General features: G+C 47.7%; 1 protein-coding gene across 1 annotated transcript in view; it reads right to left on the minus strand.

The window, feature by feature from the left end:
- Positions 1 to 7,488: 7,488 nt before the first annotated feature.
- Positions 7,489 to 26,737, minus strand: part of LOC144095371 (uncharacterized) — a 29,439-nt gene continuing 10,190 nt past the window's right edge. The window contains exons 2-5 of the mRNA XM_077629132.1: positions 8,753 to 8,812; positions 8,599 to 8,664; positions 8,238 to 8,392; positions 7,489 to 7,527 (exon numbers count right to left, since the gene is read on the minus strand). Of these exons, the coding sequence (XP_077485258.1) occupies positions 7,489 to 7,527; positions 8,238 to 8,392; positions 8,599 to 8,664; positions 8,753 to 8,801 (309 nt within the window). The 5' untranslated portion in view covers positions 8,802 to 8,812. The remainder of the gene's footprint in view (positions 7,528 to 8,237; positions 8,393 to 8,598; positions 8,665 to 8,752; positions 8,813 to 26,737) is intronic.

The raw sequence follows: 26,737 nt of genomic DNA on the forward strand, positions 1-26,737 counted from the left end.
GGGCAGAATCTGTGTCCTCGCTGTCAGAGATTGAAGTCAGGATCAAAGTGTTTGGTGCAATTTCCTGAAAAAACAGTATTAGAATTAGTGCCCTATTTGCAATGTCAGTGGATCTGGTTCTTTACAGTTGCACAAACAGTGAGCATTTTTTGTGTGTGTCCTTTCTCTACGTATGTATCAAAATTTATTTAATGAGAATTCCTTACCTTCACTTGATGAAGAAACCTTGACACTTGCTCATCCGTGAGCACTGGTACTGAGTAGTCTGGTGCCTCGCTGACTTGGGGTGGTGCACGACCTATTTTGGGCTTAAAAAATTCAATCTCCGAGACTGGTGCTGCCTGTGGAAAGTTCAGTGTCAATTACAATTTTGCTCACAACTCTGTTCATGGCAGAATGAAAACAAAGACTTACTGTGCTTCCCTTTGATGCCTCAATCCATTTACATGCAACATCAGTTGGGGACGGGTCATTCACGCCATTCTGCGCAGTTGCCTCAACTCTAAACAAGAGTGCAGCCACGTGTGTGCAGCATTCCCCAAGGCTGAAAAATAAGTAGGAAACATGAGAAATAAAAAGTTCACAAACAACTGTAATTATTGGTGAGAAGTGTGGCCCTTGAAAAAGTTTAAATGCCTTGTACAAAAGAATGCTGGAGGGTGAGATTTGACGACTTTTGTCATCCACAAGGCAACTCGATTAGGATGAATGCAACGTCATGCAGTCAAGCATCGACAAATGATCTGGCTAACTATGACATGAATATTGTCGCAAAGTAGTGGCTTTAATAAAGCAGACTTGCATGGAGACCAATAACAGCTGCCTGAACAAACGGATTATTGGGCTGAGTTGCGCCCCACGAATGAATAATATGCGTCGGTGATCACAAGCGCTCTCGGCGATCCTCGAAATAGACTACTGACAGCACTGGGCCGAGTTGAATTTAAAGACAGTATGGAAAGTTACAGATAACATGTTACAAATGACAAGTACAATCTAGAACAGCCCAGATGCGGCAGCGTGTCACAAACAAAACGAGATAATTCTGGACAAATCTGCCATAGCGATAAAGCCGCGCTCGGGCGGCTGTTAGCACAGGAAACAGTTTACAATGACGAATTACGGCAGTATGGCAAACATTTCATTACACGCGCATAGTTAGGCGAACAGTAGCGCTTTTCTGCGCTGTAACGCAACTAGTACATAATTTTCGAAAACGGGAAAGTCTCCATTCTTTGTGGTTTGATTAATAAAAATGAAAAATAAGGCAAGGTAAAGGCTCATGGCATTGTAGCTCTTATTATGATTCGCCTACTTACCCGGCCATGCAAGTGCAATGCGCACTTTCGATGGTTCCATCCTCCTTCACGATGCAGCACGCCTTGTAAGACTTCGAAGGCGTTTGACTGGCTTCCACAGTCGCCGCAATAACAACGCCGTCTCCGTGCGCTCCCGCCTTGAAAGATTTCACTTGCTTCACCTTCCCGCATATGAATGCGTTGTACGCATCTTCAAGTTTGTAAGACTTAAACTGTTCGTTCGTTTAAAAACACACGCCTTCCACAAGATACAAATAAATATCTGCTGCTGTCACAGGCGGCAGATTTCGTGGGCCCGATGTAAAGGCGAACCGGACAACGTCGTCGTCGGGAGCGTCAGGCAGCTCCTCGCCTCTGAACGAAAGTTTCGCGCGGTACCGCACTTGCGCCTGGTGTCCAGCTTCTTAAAATAATCACTTGACATTATTTTTGTACAAGCGACGCACAATGAACGTAAGCACAGCCTCAAAACACGCACGGATAGTCGGGGTCTCCGTATCGCGCCGCCTGAACAACACTGCCGGAAGTTCTTCGCCGGAAGTTTAGTGGGAGCAGCCAATGAGCGCCAGAGGCGCGTGTTTGTAAACAGTGAAACGGAGAATAAAGGGCATTTAGTCTATAGATATTGGACATCAATGTCGCCAGTCAACAGTAAACTGCAGGAGTGGTTCCTGTAGGCACACAAGAACTTACTGACTTTGTCACAAAATGCACCGTTATTGTTCGGGGGACGGTAAAACGCGCCAGTGATCATGTTAGTCGGTTTGGCTTATGGGGTTTAACGTCCCAAGGCGACTCAGGCGATGAGGTATACGCCGTAGTGGAGGGCTCCGGATAATTTCGACCACCTAGAGTTCTTTAACGCGCACTGACATCGCACAGTAGATGGGCCTCTGGCATTTCGCCTCCATCGAAATGCGACCGCCTCGGCCGCGATCGAACCCGCGTCTTCCGGGTCAGCAGCCGAGCGCCATAACAGTGTGCGTGACGTCAAGTGCATGCCGTCGTCTCACTCTCCAGTTCGGTGGCTGGACGACGGCTGTTGCGACGCCATCTTTTTGGGAGCACCTTTCGGCCTCAACAAAAACAATGACGGTCGCCGACAGAATTTCGTCTCATGGGGATAGTAAGGTTTTCGCCTTAATATATCGCTGCGGCACACAATTTTCTTGAATATGATGATGCTAGGTTTTTATGGCGCAAGGGCATCTAAGGCCACAGAGCGCCAAACATTTTCTTGAATAAAGTGCCTGGGAAGTGCTTACCTAAACGCACTTGAGATGAGCGATGGACAGGAAGTCATGCAGCTTAGCATTCAAGTCGCGCCGGATTTGGAACTTCCAGGCTGTGTCTAGGCCTTCTCGGGATTGAAGAAGCCCGTGAGAGAGGAGAGCGCTGCCTGTGTATAAAGTAAATCCTTCGCGGACTATATTTGCGAGGCGAACGAGATGGTGATATGCTGAGCATGCTTCTTTAAAACCACATTAATAACAAGGGGCGACTAGAATTATGCGGGGCGTAGGAACGATCACAGAATGGGCGCGGGCTACACAGATCCACTTTTCGCCACAGCCCTCGTTGCGTTATCGCTCGAATGATATTCTGCTGACACATGCTAGCGCTACCAGGCGCGTTGGCGCAGTGGCGCGGGCGTCTCGCACCGCGTGTTATCTTGTCCTATCGGGGCCATCACTTCGCAGCTCTCGCGGTTGCACACTGTCACTTCAGGACAGGCGCTTGATAAAACTTGCAGAGTAGCGACCCACGGAGATGAGATGAGATTCTTGATAGCAAAGCCCACATTTAGACCACACCGAACATTTTGCGGGGACACAAGACGCAGAAATTGAAGTGAGCCCTACGAAGATATCGGCGAGGGTGTCTTGGGAAGTTGAAAAATAATTCACTGCAAATCTGAGAACGGCGACTACACGTATACGTACCAGCCGAGTTGTAAAGAGAACCCGAATTCTAGCTTGTGCTGTGCCGGCGAAACTTTCGGTATGCTGCCCCGTCAACTGCTAGCTGTTTTTGGTGATGTGCCCGCCTGACGCGCAGGCAAGCGGCCGTGGCGAACCTCATCGATTACACCAAAAGGTACGTCGAGTGCTGAGCGCGATAGCTACATTACAAAAGCCAGAAAATGCGGCGGCGACGACTCGCTGACATTGGCCGACGGCGAGCTGACCGACAAAGTGGAGCTGTATCCACGTGTAGAGGCAGCGGACATTAGCAATTACCTAATTCGCAGCAGAAACCTGGTGGCTATATGGAGCAAATAAACTTGCAAAAAATCGCTGCAGTCGCACAGCTACCTCACGAGCTGCTTGGTGTGGCGGCCAGAGGTAAAAGCGCTGCGCACTCTAAGCAGAAATGAGTAAAAAGGGAGTAAAACTGTACACTAGAGCGCACCCCTTTATAAAAGGGAGGGCGCTAGAGGACAGCTTACTCCGTTTTTTACTCCCACATAGGTGTATTCGTGTTCGTGCACGAGCAAGGAAACTGCCCGGTTGCAACCACAGATGCTGAACTTGGAGTGCGGGCCCTTCGCGGACATGGACTTTTCATCACCTTATAGTGTGGAGAAAAACGTCGCCTGGATGACGACGAATCTGCGAAAAAACGAAGTGGCTAAGAGAAGAGCTCACCTGTAGCGCCAACAGGGAGAAGAAATGGATGCATTTCCCTCAAAAGCAAGTCCAGTAGTCGTCATGTGCTACTTTCCCTTTTGTCCATGACTGCAGTTTTCGGGACAACGTTGCCTCAAATACTGCTATAAAACCTTCCCCGTGATAGCTGTCCCCGACTGTAGAAGGAAGCCTTACATGAGTGCCGCATCACTTTTGAAAACTTCCCGATTTGCCCCGAGGCATGCATAATTGACGTCGTGCTGTTTGCATGGTCGAAAGATACTCGTCTCACTAAACATATTTGGATGTACACATCAGCACTGTGCTCATGTCACTTTTAATTTTGTTTTTTAGCATAGCAGTTTATGTAATGGCCATCGTTGAAGTTCACTTGGTACTCAACAGGATCCAAGCAAGAAAAATGAAATCGTGCGTCGACATGATTTTAATCTGACTGCCTAGCGTTCTTTAATATGCACTCAATGAGAAAATATATCACAGATTACTAATTCTCTTGCAGGGATGCGCTCTGATTGGAAAACACACTCGGACCCAGGCAACACAGAGGAAGTGGCAACGGTTTCGTATTGACCGCATAAGCGCATCGATTGCCGGAGCAGTGTCTACAACTTCAATGACCAACTTTCTCAGAGGCTCCTAAATAAAATATGCCAGCCAGAGAAATGCAAGTTCGATATACCTGCTAAAGATAATGTAGGCAGCTGGAAGAACCATGTACGAGCGGCCATGGCGACCCACCATGCGAGCTTTCAGTGCGAGCTCTTGAGGCTACACATTCCATTTCCTATCTGCAACACCGGACGGACTTGCTGACTGTGCTCTTTGTGGTAGTGGCTTTCTCGAAGTGAAGTGTCCGTATTCTGCCAGGGATTCGTGCATTGAAGAACTTCAGAAAAAAAAGTGCTCCTATTTCGTTTACGAAGATGCGGATGTCAAGCTCTCAAGGCGCTACCACTATTACTGCCAGATTCAAATGCGTATGTTTCTCTGCAAACGAATTTACCGATTTCATTGTCCGGACGAACGACGACCTGTTCACTGAGAAAATCTCTCTTCATGAGAGTTTTCGCTCAGAAATGTTGGAGAAGCGCACACTTTATTTCGAGAGAATGGTCTTGCCACAGCTTTGCTTTTGTTATTGGAGCAGAACTGCTCAGATTAAAGGGGAACATTTTGAAGACTGTGAGGATAATGAGAAATTGCTGCTATTTTGAGCAACTCGGGTATGGCGACAAGGCGAAGTGTGATGGCAAGAACTGTTCACGAAAGTGGTTCCATTTTGGATGTGTGAAACTGAAGAGGACAGCTGCCAAAATCACGAAACTGGTTCCGCAATGAAAGCAAGCAACGAAGTTCTAAATAAATGCGATTGAGTGTGGCCAAGCCCCTCTAACTCTAGCTGGCTACACATTCTTACATTCGTTAGTGTGTTAGCTGTAACAGCACCAAGCAACTTGATAGGATGCACACAAAAAAATAAAGGGGGGGGGGGGGGGGCAATTAGGCACTTTTTTGTCAACAGCATGCGTCCATTCAGGCACATCACAATATGCAGCCTCTGTAGCTGACGCCCGAAATCATAGCAACAAAGGCTATGTATGTGGCATTATTGATCCTCGTGTGATAGCATCTATCATAGCAAGTGTACGTGTAGTGTACCCTTGTGATGCTCGGCGTATATATATGCGTGACGCGCTCGATGTCTGTGTATATACTTGTCATGTGGCAATAAAGCGGGGCCTTCTCCCTCTGGCGTGGGCCTGGGGGGCCAACGCACGAATCTTCATTGAGGCGTCGTCCTGCGAAACACCACAAAGTAGGTGCTTACGTGCAAACCTGTGGCCATTTTTGTATTCTATGTGCTTAACAGTGACATCAGTGGTGATATCTTAACCCATAAGAAACGAGACGCCAAGGACTTGAGAAATTACAGACCGACCAGGTTATTGTCTGTTGCCTGCAAGATATACTAAAGTAATCGCTGATAAAGTAGGGGCAACCTCAGACTATAATCAACCAAATCATCAGGCAGGTTTCCGTAAGGCTACTCGACAATAGACCGCATTCAAACTATCAATCAGGTGATGAAGAAATGCGCAGTATATAACCAGCCCCTTATATAGCTTTTATAGATTACGAGAACCATTTGACTAAGTCGAAACCTCAGCAGTCATACAGGCATTGCGGAATCAGGGTGTAGATGAGCATTATATAAAAACACTGGAAGATATCTAGCAGCTGCACAGCCAGCGTAGTCCTCCACAAATTTAGCAATAAAATTCTGATGATGATTATGGATTTTTATGGCGCAAGGGCATCTACGGCCGAAGAGCGCCATGACACAAGGTATTTTCCATTTCTCAAGGCGGGGGTCAAAGACCCATTTCCCAAGCATTTCACCCTAAAGAAGCCGAGCACCAGACCAGGGGAAAGCCTGTACCCATTGTATCACCGGAGGTTTCCCGGCTGCACTGGGGATCGAACCCCGCACCTCCCGCATGCGAAATAAAATTCTAATTAGGAAGGGTGCCATGCAGAGAGACGCAATCTCGCCAACGCTACTCACCGCCTGTTTACAGGATATATACAAAGGCCAGAACTGGAAACAGTAACAGGATGATTAACAGGATAAGTAACAGGGTTAACTGGAGAGATATATGGGAGAGGCTTTTGTCCTGCAGTGGGCGTAGTCAGGCTGATGATGATGACCCTTAGAAGGCATTCTGCACTTGGATATCATTAATACAATGCCAAGTGCTTGTTTAGTGCAATAACCCACGAAGGTCTGATTGCAAAGAACATCAGAATCACTTTATTCACAAAATTAAGTCAGACAATAGGGGCAACTAAAAAAATAAGTTAGTCAAAAGGGACAACGGATTCGAACAAATTAGTCATAGCAGCACTGACAAGTGCAATCCCGTCAAGGGTGGTGGCATTCTTGCGATCAGTAACTTCGGGGCTAAAAGAAATGAACGGGAAGAGTGCCCTTTAGTATGGTATAATTATTTCTGACCAATCTAATAACTCGTTCCGCATGTATGCGGACATTTGCGAACCCTTTTTGCCTCAATAGCCCAAGAAGGCAGTTGTGCCTTTTCTTTAGGGAAAGCTGGCACCTCCTGCTTAGCACAGCGCATGCCCACAGCTTTCGAAATTGTGAAGTCACGGTCAGGGACGTGTACGACAAAGTCCGCGGGTAGTGAGTTATCTAATATGGCCGGGACTCCGTCAGCTCCCGGTCCCTTGTGCGCCTGCCCCATCCTTTAGATATACAGGTAATAACACTCTGTGGCGCAATTCCAATCACATCCTTTACAGTATTATGATGCTTGTATATGTACCATGTTAGTGAGCGTGGATCCATAAATGATGCCCGCTCCATAAATACTGCAAAGCAGTCTAAGATGGCTCAAATATTCTTTTCACAGCTCCCCTGGAAAGCTATAGGCACCGTTTTGTGCAGATCTTCCCTCTCTGGCCACCTCACCAGCTCCCTTACTCTTGAGTAATCTGCATCAAAAATACTTGATGCTGTCGACTGAGAAGTCCCAAACCTGAAATATGAAAGTCGTCGTATTGTTATGAAGTCAAACGACAGTGATACAGAAAGACTGCGTAGCGTGCTGAATACTATTACTGTATTAGACTACCTCAAACACAATTATTGGTTTGGGTTATGGGGGTTTAACGTCCCAAAGCGACTCAGGCTATGAGAGACGCCGTAGTGAAAGGCTCCGGAAATTTCGACCATCTGGGTGGTTCTTTAACGTGCACTGACATCGCACAGCACACGGGCCTCTAGAATTTGGGCTCCATCGAAATTCGACCGCCGCGGCCGGGATCGAACCCGCGTCTTTCGGGCCAGCAACCGAGCGCCATAACCGCTCAGCCACCGCGGCGGCTAAACACATTTATTATTTAGTCCGCATGCATGCACTGAAAGAATTTAAAGAGCCGTTTAAAATTTAGAACTAACAGTTGTTTTTATATGCTTGTTTCGTCAAGGGAAGGAAGGTGCTCGGTTAGAATAGCTGACGTGCGTGAAGCAGAGAGAATGCAGATGGGGAGGAAAGTTGTTGCAAGGAGATCAGAACGTTGTAAGTTTACCTGTACGCAAGATCTTACAAGTACAAGTTAAGGCACAACTTTATCAAGATGAGCAACATCCCTTGAAATTTCGTGACGTATGCCTCACATTACATTATACGAGGTCGCACAAGCCTCTTAAGATTGCATAATAGAGTAGCCCTGTGTAAAAGGCTACCATGCTGTCATCGTTCTTGACGGACTCTTCATTTAGACGTCTCTCTGAAAGCTTGCTCTGAGGAGCATATAGGTCCCCCTTGAGCCGAGAAATCTCTTCAAGATGAGATATGTGAGACGCTTGAAGGTCTTCTGCAGCTTCTTGACTCTTCAGCCCTGCATGGTAAAGTTCACTTTGTACAGATATCCAGTGAAGCTCATAATCTCCCCGCAGGGAATTAAATGAAGCAGGACATGAAATATTCTGCTCTGTTCTCTGTGCTTATAACCTGAAAGCACGCAGAGGTCTTGAATGCATGTGTAAGCACAAATGTATGCTTAAAAGGAACAACGCAACAATGGAACTGCAGAAATTCACTTACTATTACTTTGTGTTTCCATGGGAGTTTCATGGTTCACAGGCTGCAAAGCCATAGTCAATTCAGTGGCTGAAAAAAAAAATAAGAGCACGTTTAGATACAGGTTATTTCAGACTCATCCAATTAAGGCGTTCCACGGAACGTACTGCAGACTTACCTTGCATTTCGTCAGAGAAAACTTTCGCTTCAGAAGGCTGCAGGCGCATTGGACCTGCGGCTGGATAGAAAAATGAAAAAAAAAACGTTAAGAATCGTTCGACTACTACAGTTCTCTCCACAAATATACCGAAAGGTTCCATATCGGCGTTCATAGTGTCTACAGCGCCATAGTGTCTACGCCCACTGCAGGGCAAAGGCCTCGCCCATGTGTCTCCAATTAACCCTGTCATTTGGCAGCTGCGCCCACCGTATATCCGCAAACTTCTTAATCTCATCCGCGCACCTAACATTCTGCCTTCCCCTGCTACGCTTGCCTTCTCTTCGAATCCGCTCCGTTACCCTTAAGGACCAGCGGTTATCTCGCCTTCGCATTACATGCCCTGCCCAAGCCTATTTATTCCTCTTGGTTTTGACGAGGATGTTATTAAACATTCTTTGTTCCCTCACCCACTCTGTCCGCTTTTTAACGTTACACCTATTTTTTTTATTTTTTTTTCGATTGCTACACAATATGCTGTCAAGAAAAATAAGTTATCGAAATCAGTAGAAAAGTGTGCTATAATTTCTTTTAATAAAATGATTAAAATTTCGAAACCACAATCAAAACAGAAAACAGAGCATTACCAAATGTTTCACGAAGCTGCTGCCACAGTATCTGTTTTAATTATTTTTTTAATATTTTTTAAATTGTACCTAACAACTTCAGCGAGAACACAGACGTCTTGTTAATCTCAGGGAATTTTAGTTCCTTCCATATATCCTTCAATGTAATAAAAAGAAAATAAACAATCATGGCTCAATCGGTACAGGATCTCCTCTACAGGATACCAAGGTCGACGGTTGGAGCCCTTTATCGCCCAGCTGTCTGTGATTGTCCCTCGGCTGATGGTGACCGTAACACGCCGTTTACGGCCAAGGATCTTCGGCAGGTCGAAACAGTCTTTGCCGTGGCAGCCTCAGAGATATTTCAAGCTTCACGAAACATACAACACAGAGACACGGCATCACACGAATGGTGTCTCAGGCGCCTGCGGCTGGTGGAAGGCACGGAAGCGGCGGCCCCGGCCGACAGAGTGCCAGAGCCGGCAGTATACCGGGAACACGACCGCCTGCGTCAACAAAGGCCATCCCCATGAAAGGCTCTTCGCATGCAGTGGCTTTATATTTCGTTTTCTTCCCTTCTTCATTGCCTTTTTTTCCTCGCCTCTGGTTTCTTCTGTTTTCCTTGTTGCACTCTCTCCCTCTCACCCCGTGTTTGAACAAATGGCCCCTTTGTCTCCCCACGACAAACAGAGCGTTTTCTTTCTCCTTGGCATGGTGCCGTGCCCTCAACCTGCCAGTTATTTAATCGCTATACGGAAAGGCGGCAAGAAAGGCGACGGTGTCAGCCTATACTGTAGACATGCAGACATGTTCCCACGTACACATCAGGTCCTGTGCACTGCACGTAGTTTGTACATACGAATCGAGCCTTTGCTTTCCCTGGAAAGAACGCTGCAGAGGACTATCCAATTGCTTTATCTTTGTAAAAATCAGTCATATGTATGCGTATGGCGATGTGTGTCAGGCACCACAAGGCGCATTTATTGCTGAAGATAACTGCATTTAATATTTTCCGACCACTAAATTGAAACTCGGGGCCCTAAGACAGAAAACGCCTCCGTGACTGCCGTTTCCAAGTGACTGGCGGTGTAGCCTAGCCTCAGGTATCCTCGTTGCGTCTTGATGCCCCGCAGTTCGCCTGCTAAAACGGCCAGAGGATGGTGACACCTGCGTTTCATTTTTTTTCTGTTCTAGCTTAGAAAAGCTCCGTTCCCAGTGTGAGTACAGCGTCTTCGTCGTTATAATACAGTAATTAAAAGATACAAGCAAACTTCAATTTGACCTCACGCAGTGTGACCTTAGTCTGATGTTTCTATGCGTGCAAGGCTGGAATAAAGAAGGGTGCTATGAGTTGCACGTAAAGGTATCAACATTACCCGAATCCTATGAACGTACAGGCATATTGGGCTGTTGCTATTGAAGTTTGTGGCACTGCTCTATTCAGGGCGCACAATTAATAACCAGTCTACGCCCAGCGAGAGTGTCTCAAAGACCGCCATATACCTCAGAAGAAACCTGTCAGCTACGGTTAATACTATCCAAAAACAGCGATAGAAAAATGCGCATTTTACAGTCACATTTTCTATAATGGCCCCATCGCACACCGAAGCTGTAGCTATAGCGTGAAAGTGACAATAATCAACACTATACGACCACATATAAACACTTTTATTAAACAGACACCGCGCGGATAGGCAGTGCAGCACACTGCACTTGTTACACAAAGGCTGTTACTTCAGACGGTGATTACAGGTGACGAGCACAACACAGAAAAAATGAAGGTTCAAGAAAGAAACGCTGTAAAAAAAGAAACACGCGCACAACCTGCATGGCTCTTTTCTCAAAGCCGGCTTTCTTGAGCCCCAAATTTTCACCGTACTAGACAATACGTTTCCTCTTCTTTTGTGGCCAACAAGAACCAAAAGGTGGGCTTATTGCTGCAGTGTCCTTTCTTCCGCACTTATGCATATGCGGGATCAATGACATTTGCATGGGCATCCAACGGCGGGCTGTGCGACCGTGGGCTTTTTCTGTTTTTTTTTTATCGAATAGAATTAAACGACAATGCAAACGAAGCCTTCGTGGTCTGTGCACATAGCTTTTGCATCACCTGGTGGCATCTATATCTTTTTCGATTAATTAGCTGGTTCTTCAGAAAGCTTCTAGTTAAAAAAACAAAACGCACCACATTAAGTTGGCTGTGAGGCATGCATGTACATGAAATGGAGCGATCGAATTTCGACTGAACTCCTCCTTTGGCAACGTGGTAGAAACAATATTTGGTTAATAATAATAATATTTGGTTTTTGGGGAAAGGAAATGGCGCAGTATCTGTCTCATATATCATTGGACACCTGAACCGCGCCGTAAGGGAAGGGATAAAGGAGGGAGTGAAAGAAGAAAGGAAGAATAGGTGCCGTAGTGGAGGGCTCCGGAATAATTTCGACCACCTGGGGATCTTTAACGTGCACTGACATCGCACAGCACACGGGCGCCTTAGCGTTTTGCTGTGCGATGTCAGTGCACGTTAAAGATCCCCAGGTGGTCGAAATTATTCCGGAGCCCTCCACTACGGCACCTATTCTTTCTTTCTTCTTTCACTCCCTCCTTTATCTGGTTGCAAAAGCTCATTTCCTACTTCTCAGAGCGCATATAACGGCTATATAGTTAAGCTGGAGAACGTTACTACGAGATGTCCATACCGCTTTTTTTCTCCTCTCTGTGACACGCCTAATAGAAGTTTTTTTTTCTTTTGCGCAAATGCTGGTCAGAAAAAAAAGAAGTCGTATTTCAGCTAGAGAAGAAAAGTCTCACAGCGCCTGAAGAGCCAGCGGGTTTTTTCCTCGCCAACTCGAAAGAGCCAGCGCAAGCGCGGTGTGGCAGACGCATTCAGAACTACCCTCTCGCCTATGGACGAACGGAAACACCTACCAACCGAGTGGCAAAACCGTTGCAAATAACGCAAGCGCACTGTCGCCCAACAGACAAAATGGAGCACGCACAATGATGTATACGGGACCATAGAGCGCGACATATATAGGCTTCGCGTTTTCAAGAGGTCGGGCCGGGGAACAGCTACAGGGGGCAAGCAAGGAAGTGAACGATCAGAAAAAGGAAAAAAAAGGAAACAACACGACATTCCCACATGTCCACACACACACACATGCAGACGCGTGCGCACGCAGCAACACGCACACCACCGGGCCTGACGACACAAATCGAAGCTGCCAGGCGGCGCTGGAGAGCAACTCGCCCCCCAAAAAAACCTTGCCCGCGGTCCCCCGGGGCGCCATCCTTCACCTTCAGTCGACCGGAGATTAGGGAAAACGACGTCGCGTCGGCGCTGGTAGACCCTCCCAATTTTCTCCCAGCCGCACCGCGCTTCTTCCCCACTGCCGCCAACTACACAGACAGAGCAGAACCCCAGAGACCTCCTTCCCTTTCTTCTCTTCCTTTACTGCTATTCTCTACACCGAGGCGCGTTTTCTTCAAGTGCACGCTCATCGACTCGGCTTTCGGCCTTCCTGCGATCGCAGCGCCTCTCAGCGGCCAACTCATCTCTTTCTAATTTTGCGGCGTAAGCAATACCACGAATAAGATGAAAGAAACAACGAAGTTAGAAAGGACAAAAAGCGGAAAGAGAAGCGCATGCGAGCCTTGTCCCCATTTCGGGAGCGGGTGCCCGCACGCGGGATGCCTGCATAACGAACCGCCGCCCGCGACGTCGAAAACCCTTCCACTCCCATGCCTTTTTTCCCCCATCGTCGTCGTTATGCGGCTTCTCGGAAAAGCGGCCCCGAAACACGCGTCGTAAGGGGGGCAGAAGATTAAAGCGCAGGAGGAGTGAGGGAGTGGGCCGAACAATGGGCTCGGCAACTCCTTTTTACACCTGTCAGCAACGAATGAAGAGGTCGTAAATCAAAAACCCGTCAGTTTTTTTTCCTTCTCTCATCGCGAGTGTTCTCTCTTCTTCCTCTCCCCAAACGGGCTTAGTTCCTTTTTCTTTATTTTTTCCCACTCTTAGGCAGGGCGCGGTGGAGGTTCGCATACTCTGCTTTCCAGGAATGCGCCGGTCCCGTTTATCGCATGCATGCGCGTGCGTTCGTGTTCTGGAGCCCGACGCCTACGGACGGACCGTGAACACTCGCAGGTGGGCACAGCTCGCGAGCGGTGCGCCTTTTAGTGGCATTCCCGCCATCTCATAGTGACCGGATGTGGACCAGTGAGTTGCTAGATATGGCGACAGAGCAGGGCTTAACCACGGCGCAGGAAAAACGCTGCAACACCCGCTAACAAATGAGCGTTGTTTGTGCATTTGTTTTCCCCTTCGCGTGTATTTTGCGGTGCATAAGCTGATGGTGTTCTGGCTAAACCATTTGTAACGGTAGGTAAACGCGTCTATACCGGAAGAAATAAAAAGGGGGGGGGGGGGGGGGGAGAAAGAATAGTGCAAAAAGAGCAAAAGTTTCAAAAACGCATGCGTAGCGGAACGCCGACTTCAGTCTGGTGCTTGGTGCACGGGGGGCACGACCTGAAGCGCTTGGCAACGTTCAGAGGGTCGGGATAAGTAGCGAGCTCTGGCAAGAAGGCGACCCACCATCTGGGGTCTTAGTGTAATTAATTGCACTATAAAGTTATTCTGACTGACCGATATCCCCAGATGTCTTCCTTCCGCCACTGCTATCCGACAGTAAGGTACAGACTGTATTGTCTAGCGGTGCGTACTCAACGAACCAGAAATAATCTAACTTCTCGTGTGAATCAAAACCCATTGTTTTTTCACCACGCTACCGTCTTTTTCGACCACCGACAAGAATAAGAGGAAGGGACATAATTGGCGCCCCCGAAGCAGATTTTTGCTAGAAAGTTGTTTTTCGCTGATATATGCGCCGTTTCTTTCACAACTGGAAACGTCTCAAATAGGCGACATGCGTCTCCAGCATTACGGCTAATGTTATTGCTTGCCGGGTAGGGGCTTCTGAGTTACAGAGCTAAGAGCTGTCAAACTAGAAGAGAAATAAAATTGCCTTCACCACTACGGGAAATATAAAGCAATTGATTTCTTCCCATCCGTGAAAAAGCGCCTCCTAACTTCTGGAAGCGTTAAACTATTGTTCCTCCGTAATATGTGCGCATGCTCTCAAGCCCGCATGCAGTGCAAAATAGGAGCATGCGAGACACAGATAGTGGGGGAAAAATAAACGAGAGCAAGCTATGGCGGAGAAAAGCGTACAACGCATGCGGGAGCAGCACTGGGCTTGCAGACTAGACCTATTGCGACCCCGATGTCTTCGTACAAGGGGAAGCGAAGAGGGCACAGCGGAAAACTGGGTAGGGGGCAAACTTTGCACAGGGGCGATGGCAGCGACAGCGGACTCTGCCCGACGGGACTCGCGTCAGAACGCGGGAACTCGGTTTGATTTATCACCGCACCCTCCCTCACACAGGGAGAAGGGAAAAAAAGATAGGTGAGTGCGTATGTATGTGCTTGAGCACGAACCGGGGGGGGGGGGGGGGGTGAAGGTAGTCGACATATTTTGTCCTTTTCGGCTACGAGCACCGCGCCTGCTTCCCACCCCTGCAGTCAGCAGCGCATTCCCAAAGGCTCCGAGCAAAAAGCAACGAACACCTTCAAACGCAGATGAACGTAGTCAAAGTGAAGTCACTCAGGTGCAATAAAAAAGGCGAAGCAACGGAGTTGCGGTTGGCCAAGGAGCGCGCCGCGGATAGCAAGAACCGTAGACAAGCCAAGCGACGGTCCCGTGAGGGTCACCGCGCAGCAGCAAACGACGCGGCATTCAACGAGCAAGCGCTTGTGACGGTGGCCGCCCCCTGCCTTTCTTCCTTCTCACCTACTTCCCCACCTCCCGCCGCCACGACGCATCGACTCTGCTGTACTCCTCTGAACTACACAGTTGTCGTAGTAGTCGTGCTAGTCAATCATCATCTCGCATTCAGCACCGGAGCGCCACAGAGAACGCGACATGCACGCCTCATCACCTAAATCGCGCGGGCCTGCACCGTCGATGCGATGTGTATGCGTCCTTCCTGAAACCGCCTCTTCCCTTGGCTTCCGATCCTCGAGGACCACGGCGCCAGGAGCGGACGCAGTTTTAACCCGTTCCCGCAATCCTTTCCGACGCCTCGCTCCGCCTTGTGTTCGAGTCGTCGTCGGTCCGCTCGTTAAACTCTCAAGACCGGCGCCTGCACGGCTTGGGAACGTGGGAACAGCGACACCAGGAGGAGTGAGTGACCAGGCTCCAGGAGCCGAGAGAAGAGGGAGAGGAGGGAGTTACAGGCCAGTCGAGCTAGTGGAGTCTTGGAAGTGGGGTGAGGAGGGAGGCAGGGGTATCCCGGCGAAGGAAGACTGGAAGGAACAAAAGAACGCTTGAAGTCAAGAGCATGAGCGAGTGGTCGTCCACTGGAACCGATCGCCTTCCAAAGGGGCTGGCGGTGGTGCTTTGCTTCGGAATCGCAGTCGAGCCGACGGACGAAGCGCCGCGCAAGGACACATACGTACGCACACACTCACAGACAAGACACCCCAACGGACAGAAACCCGCCGTCCGCGAAGCTCGCACTCAGCGGAACTGGAAATCTCGACTCTGGGGAGGGCTGCTTGCAGGTCCCATACGTATACACTGGTGAGCGAAATGATCAAGGACAGTTATCGCTCATTTGGCGGCCCGGTGACAAGAACGGACCACCCGGAAAGACTCTCTCCGCCGCTGCGCTAAGCAAGAAGGATCGCGCGCACTGCGCACACACACACACTTGGCGGCGCGCGCGGCCGGTGCCCGAGAATGCCGTCCCTATATAATGCTGCGGCTCGAAGCATATTAAACCTGGCCGCCGCGCGCGATCTCGCCTTTTCTCTTGCGCGTTTATTAGCGCGCCGAATTATTTCTCGTTTTTTCTCTCGCTTTGTCCCCACGGGGGTGCGCTGCCTTCCATACGCGTCCCCCCCCCCCCCCCACCCCCCACCCCCCTCGCGCGATAAGCATCCGCTGTAATGCGAGCCCCTGATAGCACTTCCATCTCGGCCCGGCTCGAATTCCCCGCCGCCGGAGATGCGGGCATCGATTGGGACTCGCTAGGTGTGCGCCTATGGCGTTCGTTGGCTCGGCCGCTGGTGGGGGAAGCCGAGGCGCATATAAGAGCCGGTGCTGCTTGCGATGACGTAAAGCGGGGACCGGGGCGTTTAAATGGAAGCGCCGATGCAAATGCGCGTGAACCGAGTGTCCAGATTTATAAGCCAAACATGTTTCGTTTTTCTTTCTCTCTCTCTCTCTTTTTAAACGTGATGCAGAGTGGTCAGACCGCACATCTCCGATGCCTTGAACACGCAGTCAGGCACCTTTATGCACGGGATCGTGTACCACAGCGTGACCTATACACCAATCGTCGTTAGTCTGCGCTTTATTTAGTGTCGTAGAACACAGACACATCGATGCGAGCTAAAACGAGGAATATATCGGGAACGAAGTTAAACTGCTTAAAACGGCTTCGTCGACCTATAGTGCGGACAACTTTGCAGGCGAACTGGTGGATCGCTGCGTGTTTTGCAAGTGGTGAACCGCACAGTGCCTTTTTTTTTTACGTTTTTGCGTGTCTATTTATTTCACACAAATTATGACCGACGTATTAAGAGCAGCGTGCTTTCCTAACTATAAGAAAATTTTCGCCCTGCGTTAAGGAGTGGTGCAGAACACGCATGCGTCTCACGATGTAGTGGAAAGGAGAATGGTGGCTTATCTTCAGCAATGCGTGTTGCACCCACCTGGCCTATATGGTTAGCACTGCATCTGAAAATGGCACATAAAGAAATAGTGTCCACATTTTCACATTTTGTTCCACAGGGCTTTGCAATGCCGACACGTTTATATAAAACTGTTTAATACTTCATTACACGCACGGAAAATAGAACACGACATCGTGCTAATACAATGCTTCCACTCTCTAGAAGCAGCGTGTTTCTGCACTGGAGAATTGAGTGTGAAGCGCCGGAAACGTAACTGCACATAGCTGGTTTTCAATATGGAGCATATGATCAGCATTGAAATACTTGCTTGGGCGTGTGTGGTGCTTGGGAAGCGGTACAATAAGACAGCCAAAAGCCAATCGACAGTTTCAACTTCACCAGTACACGAGGCGAACGTCATGGCAACGTGGAAATACTTAGTGATGGTGCCAGCATGACATGTGTGTCGGCGTTATTATAGATGCACCCACTGCTATTTTGATTCGAACAAAAATAGCCCTGACAATTAATACACCTCTACGCGGTAGCTGCCTAATTAAACGCGCACATCGAAAATAGGCATTTATACAAAATACGCAACCAATGTAGCTTTTTAATGCTCCCGAACTCTCGTTGGTATAAATAGTAAGCATAATAAGGTGCGAAAGAGAGGCGTATACGAGAAGTTGGCCTAAATTTGGGTTTATAAGATGGCTCAGACGCTTATTCATGGCATTACGTGTGTGAGTGTACATGATCTGGCGCGAAGTCGTGAGTATTGTGATTTGTGAAAATAGCTGAGTATGTGTTCATGCGCGTAAAGTCATCGCAAAACGTGGTATGGGTTTAACGTAGCTAAAACGAGTAGACGTGCGAATGCAATTGTTTATTCTTCAATTGGAACGTACATTTCAGCTCCGCCTTAAAGGTATGATGAGATAGCTCTAGTGGGTCAATGCCCATATATGTAGAACTGGTCATTCTCTACTTCACATTCATAGACAGCGGCAAGTCCACACACCACTACCAGCTCAGTGGCGCCACGATTAAAGGAGCTCTCAAAGGGGCTCTCATAAAGTTACGGTAGGCTTGAATGTCTGCGCTTGGGTGGATGCCAATGGGTAATCATTTCGCTACTACTATACAGTCACAGCGTATAGTCTCTGAAGGCGTTAAAATTCTTAACGGAGCACATTCTGTCTTAAATGTGTATGACATATTTCATATCAACTTTTTTGTTGAGAGCACAGCGGCCCTCTAGAACGCTGCTCTCACACATTCTGCGATCTAAAAGCTAACAAGACGACTCCGGGGGTAGTCGATAAATGCGCAGTGACCGAATCAGGCTGCCTTTACACACTTTTGTCAGCGCTTTAATTTCCTTACAAACCGAGAAGGTATATTTTTCCGCTAGAAGGATTTGCTAAGGTCTCAGGATACCATGGCACAAAATTTCTGGGAATCGGCGTTTGCAAGTGGAGCGAAGATTAACTGAGGCGTCAGTGCTGCCAACCTTCGAAGACACTTCGCGCACCATTTTCAACGGAAAATTCGACAGATGGGAAATATAATGGTCAGGTGTAAAAAAAAAAAAGACGCCGAGGTTAGCACAAGTCGATTTACTTTGCAGAGGCCCGTTTTCCACAAAATATCTGTAAACTTGAAACTAATTATTTGAAATTTTTATAAACGCTGTTTATTTATTGCACAGTAGGGTGCAAGCAGTAGTGACCACGAAAGAATTTATGACTTGCGCTTTGGAATGTTTTTTGTGCGCATGGTTGTGCGTTCTTGCCAAACAACCCGTGAAATAAGATAAACAACTAACACAGACACGTATACTTCACGTAGAAACCGCAGGGAAGGGACTGCTTATAGAAAAGAAAAGAAATAACACATACTCCAGCGCAGGTATGCATTACCTACACAAAGAACATATTTAACATTTCAGTAACAAAACATTCCAATCACACATTGTGCACTTAGGCTTGCGGTTCACTGGGACACCAAAATGGGAAAGAAGGCCGCAAGTCCCTAATGTGCACAAATAGGGGCGCAAACCAATAAACATGCACTAAAACACAGAAGGCATTTTTCAGCTGGGTGTCCGATTGCAGTTCACTCATGCATATACATGTCTTTTTTTCCATGCGGCCTATGAAGCGTTGTTTCAAAGTTGTGTTTGCTCCTCCGAAGACCTGCTTGCCAGGAAGAATAGCTGGTGTAGCGTTTCTGTCGCCGATCTATTGCTATCTTCATGAGAGAGCACCATCTCCAATGTTGTACCGGAGTGTGGCGAACAAAGAAGCATTCCAATAGAATCGCTGAGCATGAAGAAAATTGCGCTCCCATCCCTTGTCCAAAAGTGCTGAACTTCCGCATCTGCCGGCCGGTTCAGGTTCGTGTTGCGGAGCAGCCTCCAATCTGCGTCAATCTGATTCCCGTTCTTCTTGCCAACAGAAGGAAACTAGCTTGCGAGTGGAGCAATATAGAAGAAACACACTTCTTTATAATAACCTGCAGATCGGTTGCCTCTGGTGTCTTCATCTGGATGTTTTCCGCTGGGAAGCTCGTTAATATCTGGGTAGCCGCTTCTATATAGAACTCGACGCATATGAGGCGAAAGTTCTGTATAACGGCCGCGTCTCCATGAGGCCCCGACAGTGGCGGCATCTCCATTCCCCCGTCCTGCATTTCATCAAGGGGAACGAAATTGGTTGGGTTGGGTATCGCAGACGCAGAGCCCGTACAAACCGCAAACACTGCGGCTTTATATATATATGCTCCCTCGACGGTCTTCAGAACCGCGGGTACACAATCCCGCAGCATGTGATTTCTTATTTCTTCGAATTGCATCTCCTTTCTTGGTTTACGGCGCGGTGGCTCAGTGGTTAGGGCGCTCGACTACTGATCCGGAGTTCCCGGGTTCGAACCCGACCGCGGCGGCTGCGTTTTTATGGAGGAAAAACGCTAAGGCGCCCGTGTGCTGTGCGATGTCTGTGCACGTTAAAGATCCCCAGGTGGTCGAAATTATTCCGGAGCCCTCCACTACGGCACCTCTCTCTTCCTTTCTTCTTTCACTCCCTCCTTTATTCCTTCCCTTACGGCGCGGTTCAGGTGTCCAACGATATATGAGACAGATACTGCGCCATTTCCTTTCCCCAAAAACCAATTATTATTATTATTATTCATGGGGGTTTAATGTCCCAAAGCGGCTCAGGCTATGAGGGACGCCGTATAGTGAAGAAATCCGCAAATTTCGACCACCTGGGTTTCTTTAACGTGCACTGACATCGCACAGTACACGGGCCTCAAGCATTTCGCCTTCACCGAAATGCTACAGCCGCGACCCACGTCTTTCGGGTCAGCAGCCGAGCGCCATAGCCACAGAGCCACCGCGGCGGCTCAATGTCCTTTCTAAGAGCGGTGGACAGCGGAAGAAGATAGTTGGAGGTAGAGCTTTGTCAATGGGTCCTTGAGTTTGCTTATGATGGAGCTGGCAGCTCTATTCTCGCGGTTCTCGACAAACACGACGAGAGAAGGACAATGTTCAAAGAGCTGTCCCACAACAGTATGGAGGGGGCGCCAACCTGTTTGTGAGAGGTGTGGAATCCCGTGAGGCTTCGCGTCTAGGAGCTCCTGCACAAACTGATAAGCGGCTCAATGTCCTTTCTTAGAGCGGTGGACAGCGGAAGAAGATAGTTGGAGGTAGAGCTTTGTAAATGGGTCCTTCAGTTTGTTTATGATGGAGCCGGCAGCTAAAAGTCTATTTTCGTGGTTCTCGACGAACACGACGAGGAAGGACACTGTTCAAAGAGCCGTTCCACAAAAGGGTGGAGGGAGCGCCAACGTGTTTGTGAGAGGTGTGGAATCTGTGAGGCTTCGCGTCTAGGAGCTCCTGCACAAACTGATAAGCCACCGCTTGCTTCTACGGCAGAAAGTAATAATAAACGTTCCGGGCTTAGACCGCACGTCACTGCGTGCGGGTCGTCTGATAAGAGTGCGGTGCACATAGCTGAAATGAATGACACACTCACTTGATGAACAGTCCGGAGATGTCACCGTTCAGAAATGACGACAGTGAGTTCCTATAGCCCCTGTCATGACCTTAGGGCGTTGGTTGAAAAGTCAGTCATGTTCTCCATGTAGTGGAGCTGAGTTGTGAAGAAATCACACAGTATTGCTTGTGGAAACCGGGAGCAGTAGCCTTCTGAACAACAAGCGAAGACAAGACGTCCAGCACGTGTCTTCCCCTTCTCTAGTCACCCTAGCCGCGAAAGAAAGGCTACTCACTCCGGCTACAAAGGAAAGCTGTTCCCAGTTCGAGCTATTGATCAGTTCGCTCTTGCCCTACCATAAGCTTGCCGACCTGCTTAGCTCAGTAGGTAGAACGACTGCTCCGCTGAAGCGGTGGTCCCGGGTTTGAACACCGGACCAGGACGAATTTTTCTTTAACTACGAAGTTTGTGAGAAAGGTGTACAGCTTTCCTTTGTACAGAAGAGCAAGGTTCCGGGCTAGTTGGTAATGCATTTTAGGGGAGAAACAGCGCAATAAAACACGGACACACGAAGAACGGACACACACGAGCGCTGTTTTGCGAGAGTGCATAACAGGGCTGCTGCAGCGATAACCGCCAATCAGTGTGGTCGCGTCACAAAATTTCCAAAAACAGCAACGAAAGAAGTAAGTGATAAAAAACGGTGTAAAGGGCCGCAAAAAGGTGGTCAGGTGACAGTAACAATAACAAGACCAAGGGGGGGGGGGGGCATTAAAACCATGAGGGACACAGATGTGAAAATACAGGTGAAACATGAAAATGAAAGACGTACAGGCTTTAAAAGCGTGCCCAAAAAGGGGAGGGGGAGATAAAAGCGGTAAAATCTTAAGACGCAGCGAAGGATAAAACAAGATAAAGGCACTACCAACAAGGGATCACAGAATCATTAGGCTATAGGTTGCACAAGAAAAATTAAGTGTTCATCAGGCCACCCAGAAAATTTAGCTCTTTTTCCGACAAGGAGAGGGATGCAGTGCTCACGCATTGTTCACCAGCTTGATGAATTTGGAGGGCTTCTAGGATTTCCCTCGTCAACCTATCTCGTCCTCGGCCGATAGTGGTGCAGCGATTAAAGTCGGGGGTGCAGATTCTTTCAGTGTCGTCTTCTGTGATTTTGCACTTCTTACAGTGCTTAGCCAGGTGCCCAGAAATTGCTATACTATTTACGTTGTTTTGATGTTCTTGTAGGCGGATATTGATGCACCTTCCCGTTTGACCGATGTACCTCTTCCCGCATGACACTGGGATGGAGTAAATTATTTCTAGATCACAGGGGACATATTGATCAGAGTGTGCCACCCTACACCCTCGGGTTTTCGGCGGGTTATTCACTTTGGAACAGAGGGCGGAAAGCTTGTTGGGAGCCGTGAAGAACACATCCACACATATTGCTGCCCTTGAGTGGATGAGAATCTGTACTTATTATCTTATTGCAATTCTACCCCACCTGATGGACTCCCCCTAAATATTTGGCCCAACTGTATAATAGCTAACTTGTCTTTAACGAGTTCAGCAGGAGAAGTCAGGTGTGTCCCGATAAGGAGGTGCCAAAAGTGCTTCGGTATTTTCTACTGTTGCCAGTGAACACTAATACAATTAGATATATATTTAAATTTATTCTGCATACGCGTTTACGAAAAGTCATAAAAATTTGTGTACGGTGCAACAAAACGCATCTGTCGACGTGCTGTGGCAACGCCGTTGTTCCCCAAGACACTAGCTTCCACACTAGTTTCAGACCTCTCTGGACAAATATATATATATATATATATATATATATATATATATATATATATATATATATATATATATATATATATATAAAGTGTGCCCTGCTCGCAGGATGGACGCGCTTGTTAGTCTAGAAATCACCATGCGCCTTTCCCAAGCGTGTCGCTTCCACGTCTCCGGGCATACCATTGCATGTAGTGTGCGCAGGTTGCTGTAGCCTGAGCAGCATGGTCATTTCACGGATTGCTCAAAATGGCCCTTGTTTATTAAAAATATCTGTTTCTGCGGACCATACATAGAAACAGTTACATTTCAAAGAAGTTACACTAATTATGTCATGTTTTCGTTTACTGGTAAGAGTACTTCGCGGTACCATTTCAGCAGCATTTCAGCAAATCACCCATGTTTGCTTGCACGTTACATGTTCATGGGTTGTGTGTCAAACATTTTTATGCATTACCGTCACGTCCGAGATATTATGATATTATTATAACGTATGTCCTTTCTTATTGTTTATTATTCATTTATTGCATTTTTAGATCATTTATCACTTGCCGCGATAACGACTTATTATTGCATGTAGTTTATTTTCCAATTAATTTAGCATTTCTAATGTGTGTATTGTATTCTCTGTCTTGTGTGTTGTAGTTGTGTCTTGTTTTATATCATGTCGCCAGTACCAGTGTGGTTCATTCCCTTATGTGAAAAGGAATAGCGGGAGCCAATGCCAGGCACCGACCTCTCCTTACATGTTCCTGTGAACAATAATTAAAAAAAAACGCATGTCCATTTTTCGCTCCACACTTCTCCAACTTGAACTGACAGCGGCGATGGCGACACAGGCAGCGCAAAGCCTTGAGAAAAGCCTGCTTTTTATTTCGTGAAGAATTACACAGGAAAGAATGAAGAGGAGTTAAAATGTGAAATGACAGCTTGCGATGGCGCAAAGTGTGCTCTCATAGAAGATGTCCAGTTTGAAGGAACGGTGCATCTGGAATAGAACTACGCCGCAGGAAGCCGTTTATTCCAAAAGAAATTTTTTGACAAGTCGAAAATTTACTTCAAACTATTGTCGCTAATATGTGGGAGAAACTATAACGCAACAAAATTACTTTTACTACGTGATAATTATATAAGCTACCTAATTTGTTTTACCGAAATATAAACCAATGAAATTTAATATAGTTCTACACAATGCGTTTGAGCGTGTGAGTGAACCAGTGCATGCGTGTACGTCTGAGAAATAGGTTGCAGTGGGCTAACTAGACTAACACTTAGTTTCCGCATAGAGCACGTAAGGGCCACTTATCTTTGCACACTGAAATTGCCCAATATTTCTGCAAAGCCGGTGAACCCGTGCGTGGCCCCCAACGGTTCACTCATACCCCGAAATTCTGGGAAAACGCATTCTTCAAAAGGAAGTTCTTCATGAACGCATTTCTTTCGCATATTCTAAGACTGCACCATGACAATCAATATATTCGCAGATGTCTCCTCAGGACGGTTCTAGTTTTTTTTAATTAATTGTCAAAAACGGACTGCAGTAATTTCTTACGGCAGTGCGAGTGCGGAACTTTAAAAGCAAGAAATTTCTAGGCATCCGAAGATTAGGCTATTCCACAACAATGTTCAGTCATAACAGTATCTTACAATATTCTAAAGCTGCCCCACGATTAAAACTGGTGTTCAAGACAGCTGGGCTTGGTATGCACTCTTGAGGCCGGTTATCACATAGACGGAAACCTCGCATCGCTGGTGACTGGTGGCCATGTGACTAAAACCTAGCGCGTTATATAGTTTATTTGATAAGAAACTGCAAACAGCACGTTAGTTAAATTATAATGTTTTCCTCTGAAAGAGCCAAGACCCCGATCCAAACTAAAACGCGATGCTGTGGGAAGCGTCACAGTTTGGTTAGCATATAACCCTTGATTACTCCTGCTCGTTAAGGCGCGCTGAGCATTTTATTCACACAATTTTATTCTCAGGGAAAGAGAACTTCCTAGCGTTTACTTCTAAGAACAGCGCCTACACGGGGATCCGAAGCAGGGCTCCCCGATGGTACCGGCGAATGCAACTGCCGACGTGTGGCGCCATCTAGTAGTCTTCTGCGGAACTCGCTTTGCACGCTTCGTACTATGGAGGTTTTCACGGCGTTCAGCTTGCGACTCCATTCCCTTTATTCGCTCGTTTGTTCGTGTGGCTATACACACCACGCCGAGTTATCTCAGTCTGGGCATCGCACGTGCCTGAGCCTGACTCACGCGGCGGAATGAGTCGGTAAGGCGTAACATCCAATCGACTCGGACGCCGTAACGAGTTTCTTGGGCTGCGGCTAGGCCCGTGTTTAAATGTACGCCCCAACCTGCGCTCTGGAAGATTGTTGAGGGCCAGATATAATCCCAGAAAATATTGAATGCCACAACTACACGTGAAACAACTTCAATAGCTTGAGATAAAAAAAAGGAAACAAGTCCTTACCTGCTGATTGAGAGAGAGCAAATTTGTACATGGTTCAATCTTTGTGACTTCTGGAAACAGCAACATTAATAGCAGCAATAAATATTGCTGATAATTTTTGACTTCCTCATTTTGTGTAGACTGAATGGAAACACGTATTGTACGTTTTCGATTATTCGTGCTTCGATTCTATTTCTGGGAGCTAATTTGTAGCGCCGTTTCAACTTGTCCAATCACTGACGCAGCACTAGCGAGGCCAATTCAAACAGCCACGTGCAGACGCGGCACAGACCCTCATGCTGTATCGTGACTTTCACAGGCAACTTAGCTCTTCACCTACCATCTAGTACAGGATTTCATTACCAGCTAGCTCTTTACCATGCTTCCAAATTTCTTTTGATTCAAACATTTCGAGGCATAGAATTCAGAACTTTTGAACTGTTATTTGTTCTGGGGCATTCGCTAAACCCCTTCTTGCTTTTTTCTCACAGTAATTTTGGCCTTTTGCAATTGTTTATTTTTGTTACAGCAATATCTGTTTATCGAGATGTAACACTGGCCGCCGCGGTGGCTGAGTGGTTATGGCGCTCGGCTGCTGGCCCGAAAGACGCGGGTTCGATCCCGGCCGCGGCGGTAGAATTCCGATTGAGGCCAAATTCTAGAGGACCGTGTGCTGTGCGATGTCACTGTACGTTTTTAAAGAGCCTGAGGTGATCGAAATCTCTGGAGCCCTTCACTACGGCGTCTCTCATAGCCTCCACAGACTGCGACATATTACTAGCGTTAAAATACAAAAGGACAAAGAGCAGAAACACGCAGGACAGACGCTAGACTTCAACTCCCGTTTATTGCACACCTAGGAGAAGAAATCACTATGCGCATCTGGGCACGCTCGATATACAAGACAAATTTGATTAACACGATCGCTGGTTATCGCCGAATATAGAGTACAAAAGAAAAGCACGCCACGCGGTTTGTTAACTGCATCATTGGAGTGGTCTATCTGATACCACTGTCTTGTGGCAAGTGCTACATAGGCCAGACGGGCCAGTGCCTGGGGTCAGATCCCACTGCGGTTCCGTCCGGGAACCAGTTCCTTTCGCCTCCTCTCATTGGCCGTCCGTCGTCACGTCCGGCGTGACGAAAAACTTCCGGAGGCGGCTCCGCGTTTTTCGTCTACGTCACGGGGCGTGGCCACGGCACCGAAAGGAACCGTTTCGCCGGCCGGCACAAGAACCGCGGCGAGTAGGTCCGTTTCGCGGGAACCGCTGCTGCACGCTTGTAAACAAACATGGCGGCGCCCATGACCCCGTATCTTTTCGCGGCTCTTTGCGGCCGCACTGGGCAGAGAAGACCCAGAAACAGGGAAGATGCCTTCGACCTGCCGGAG

This window comes from Amblyomma americanum, chromosome 6 (genome assembly GCF_052857255.1).
Source record: "Amblyomma americanum isolate KBUSLIRL-KWMA chromosome 6, ASM5285725v1, whole genome shotgun sequence".
In the NCBI taxonomy this organism is placed as follows: Eukaryota; Metazoa; Arthropoda; class Arachnida; order Ixodida; family Ixodidae; genus Amblyomma; species Amblyomma americanum.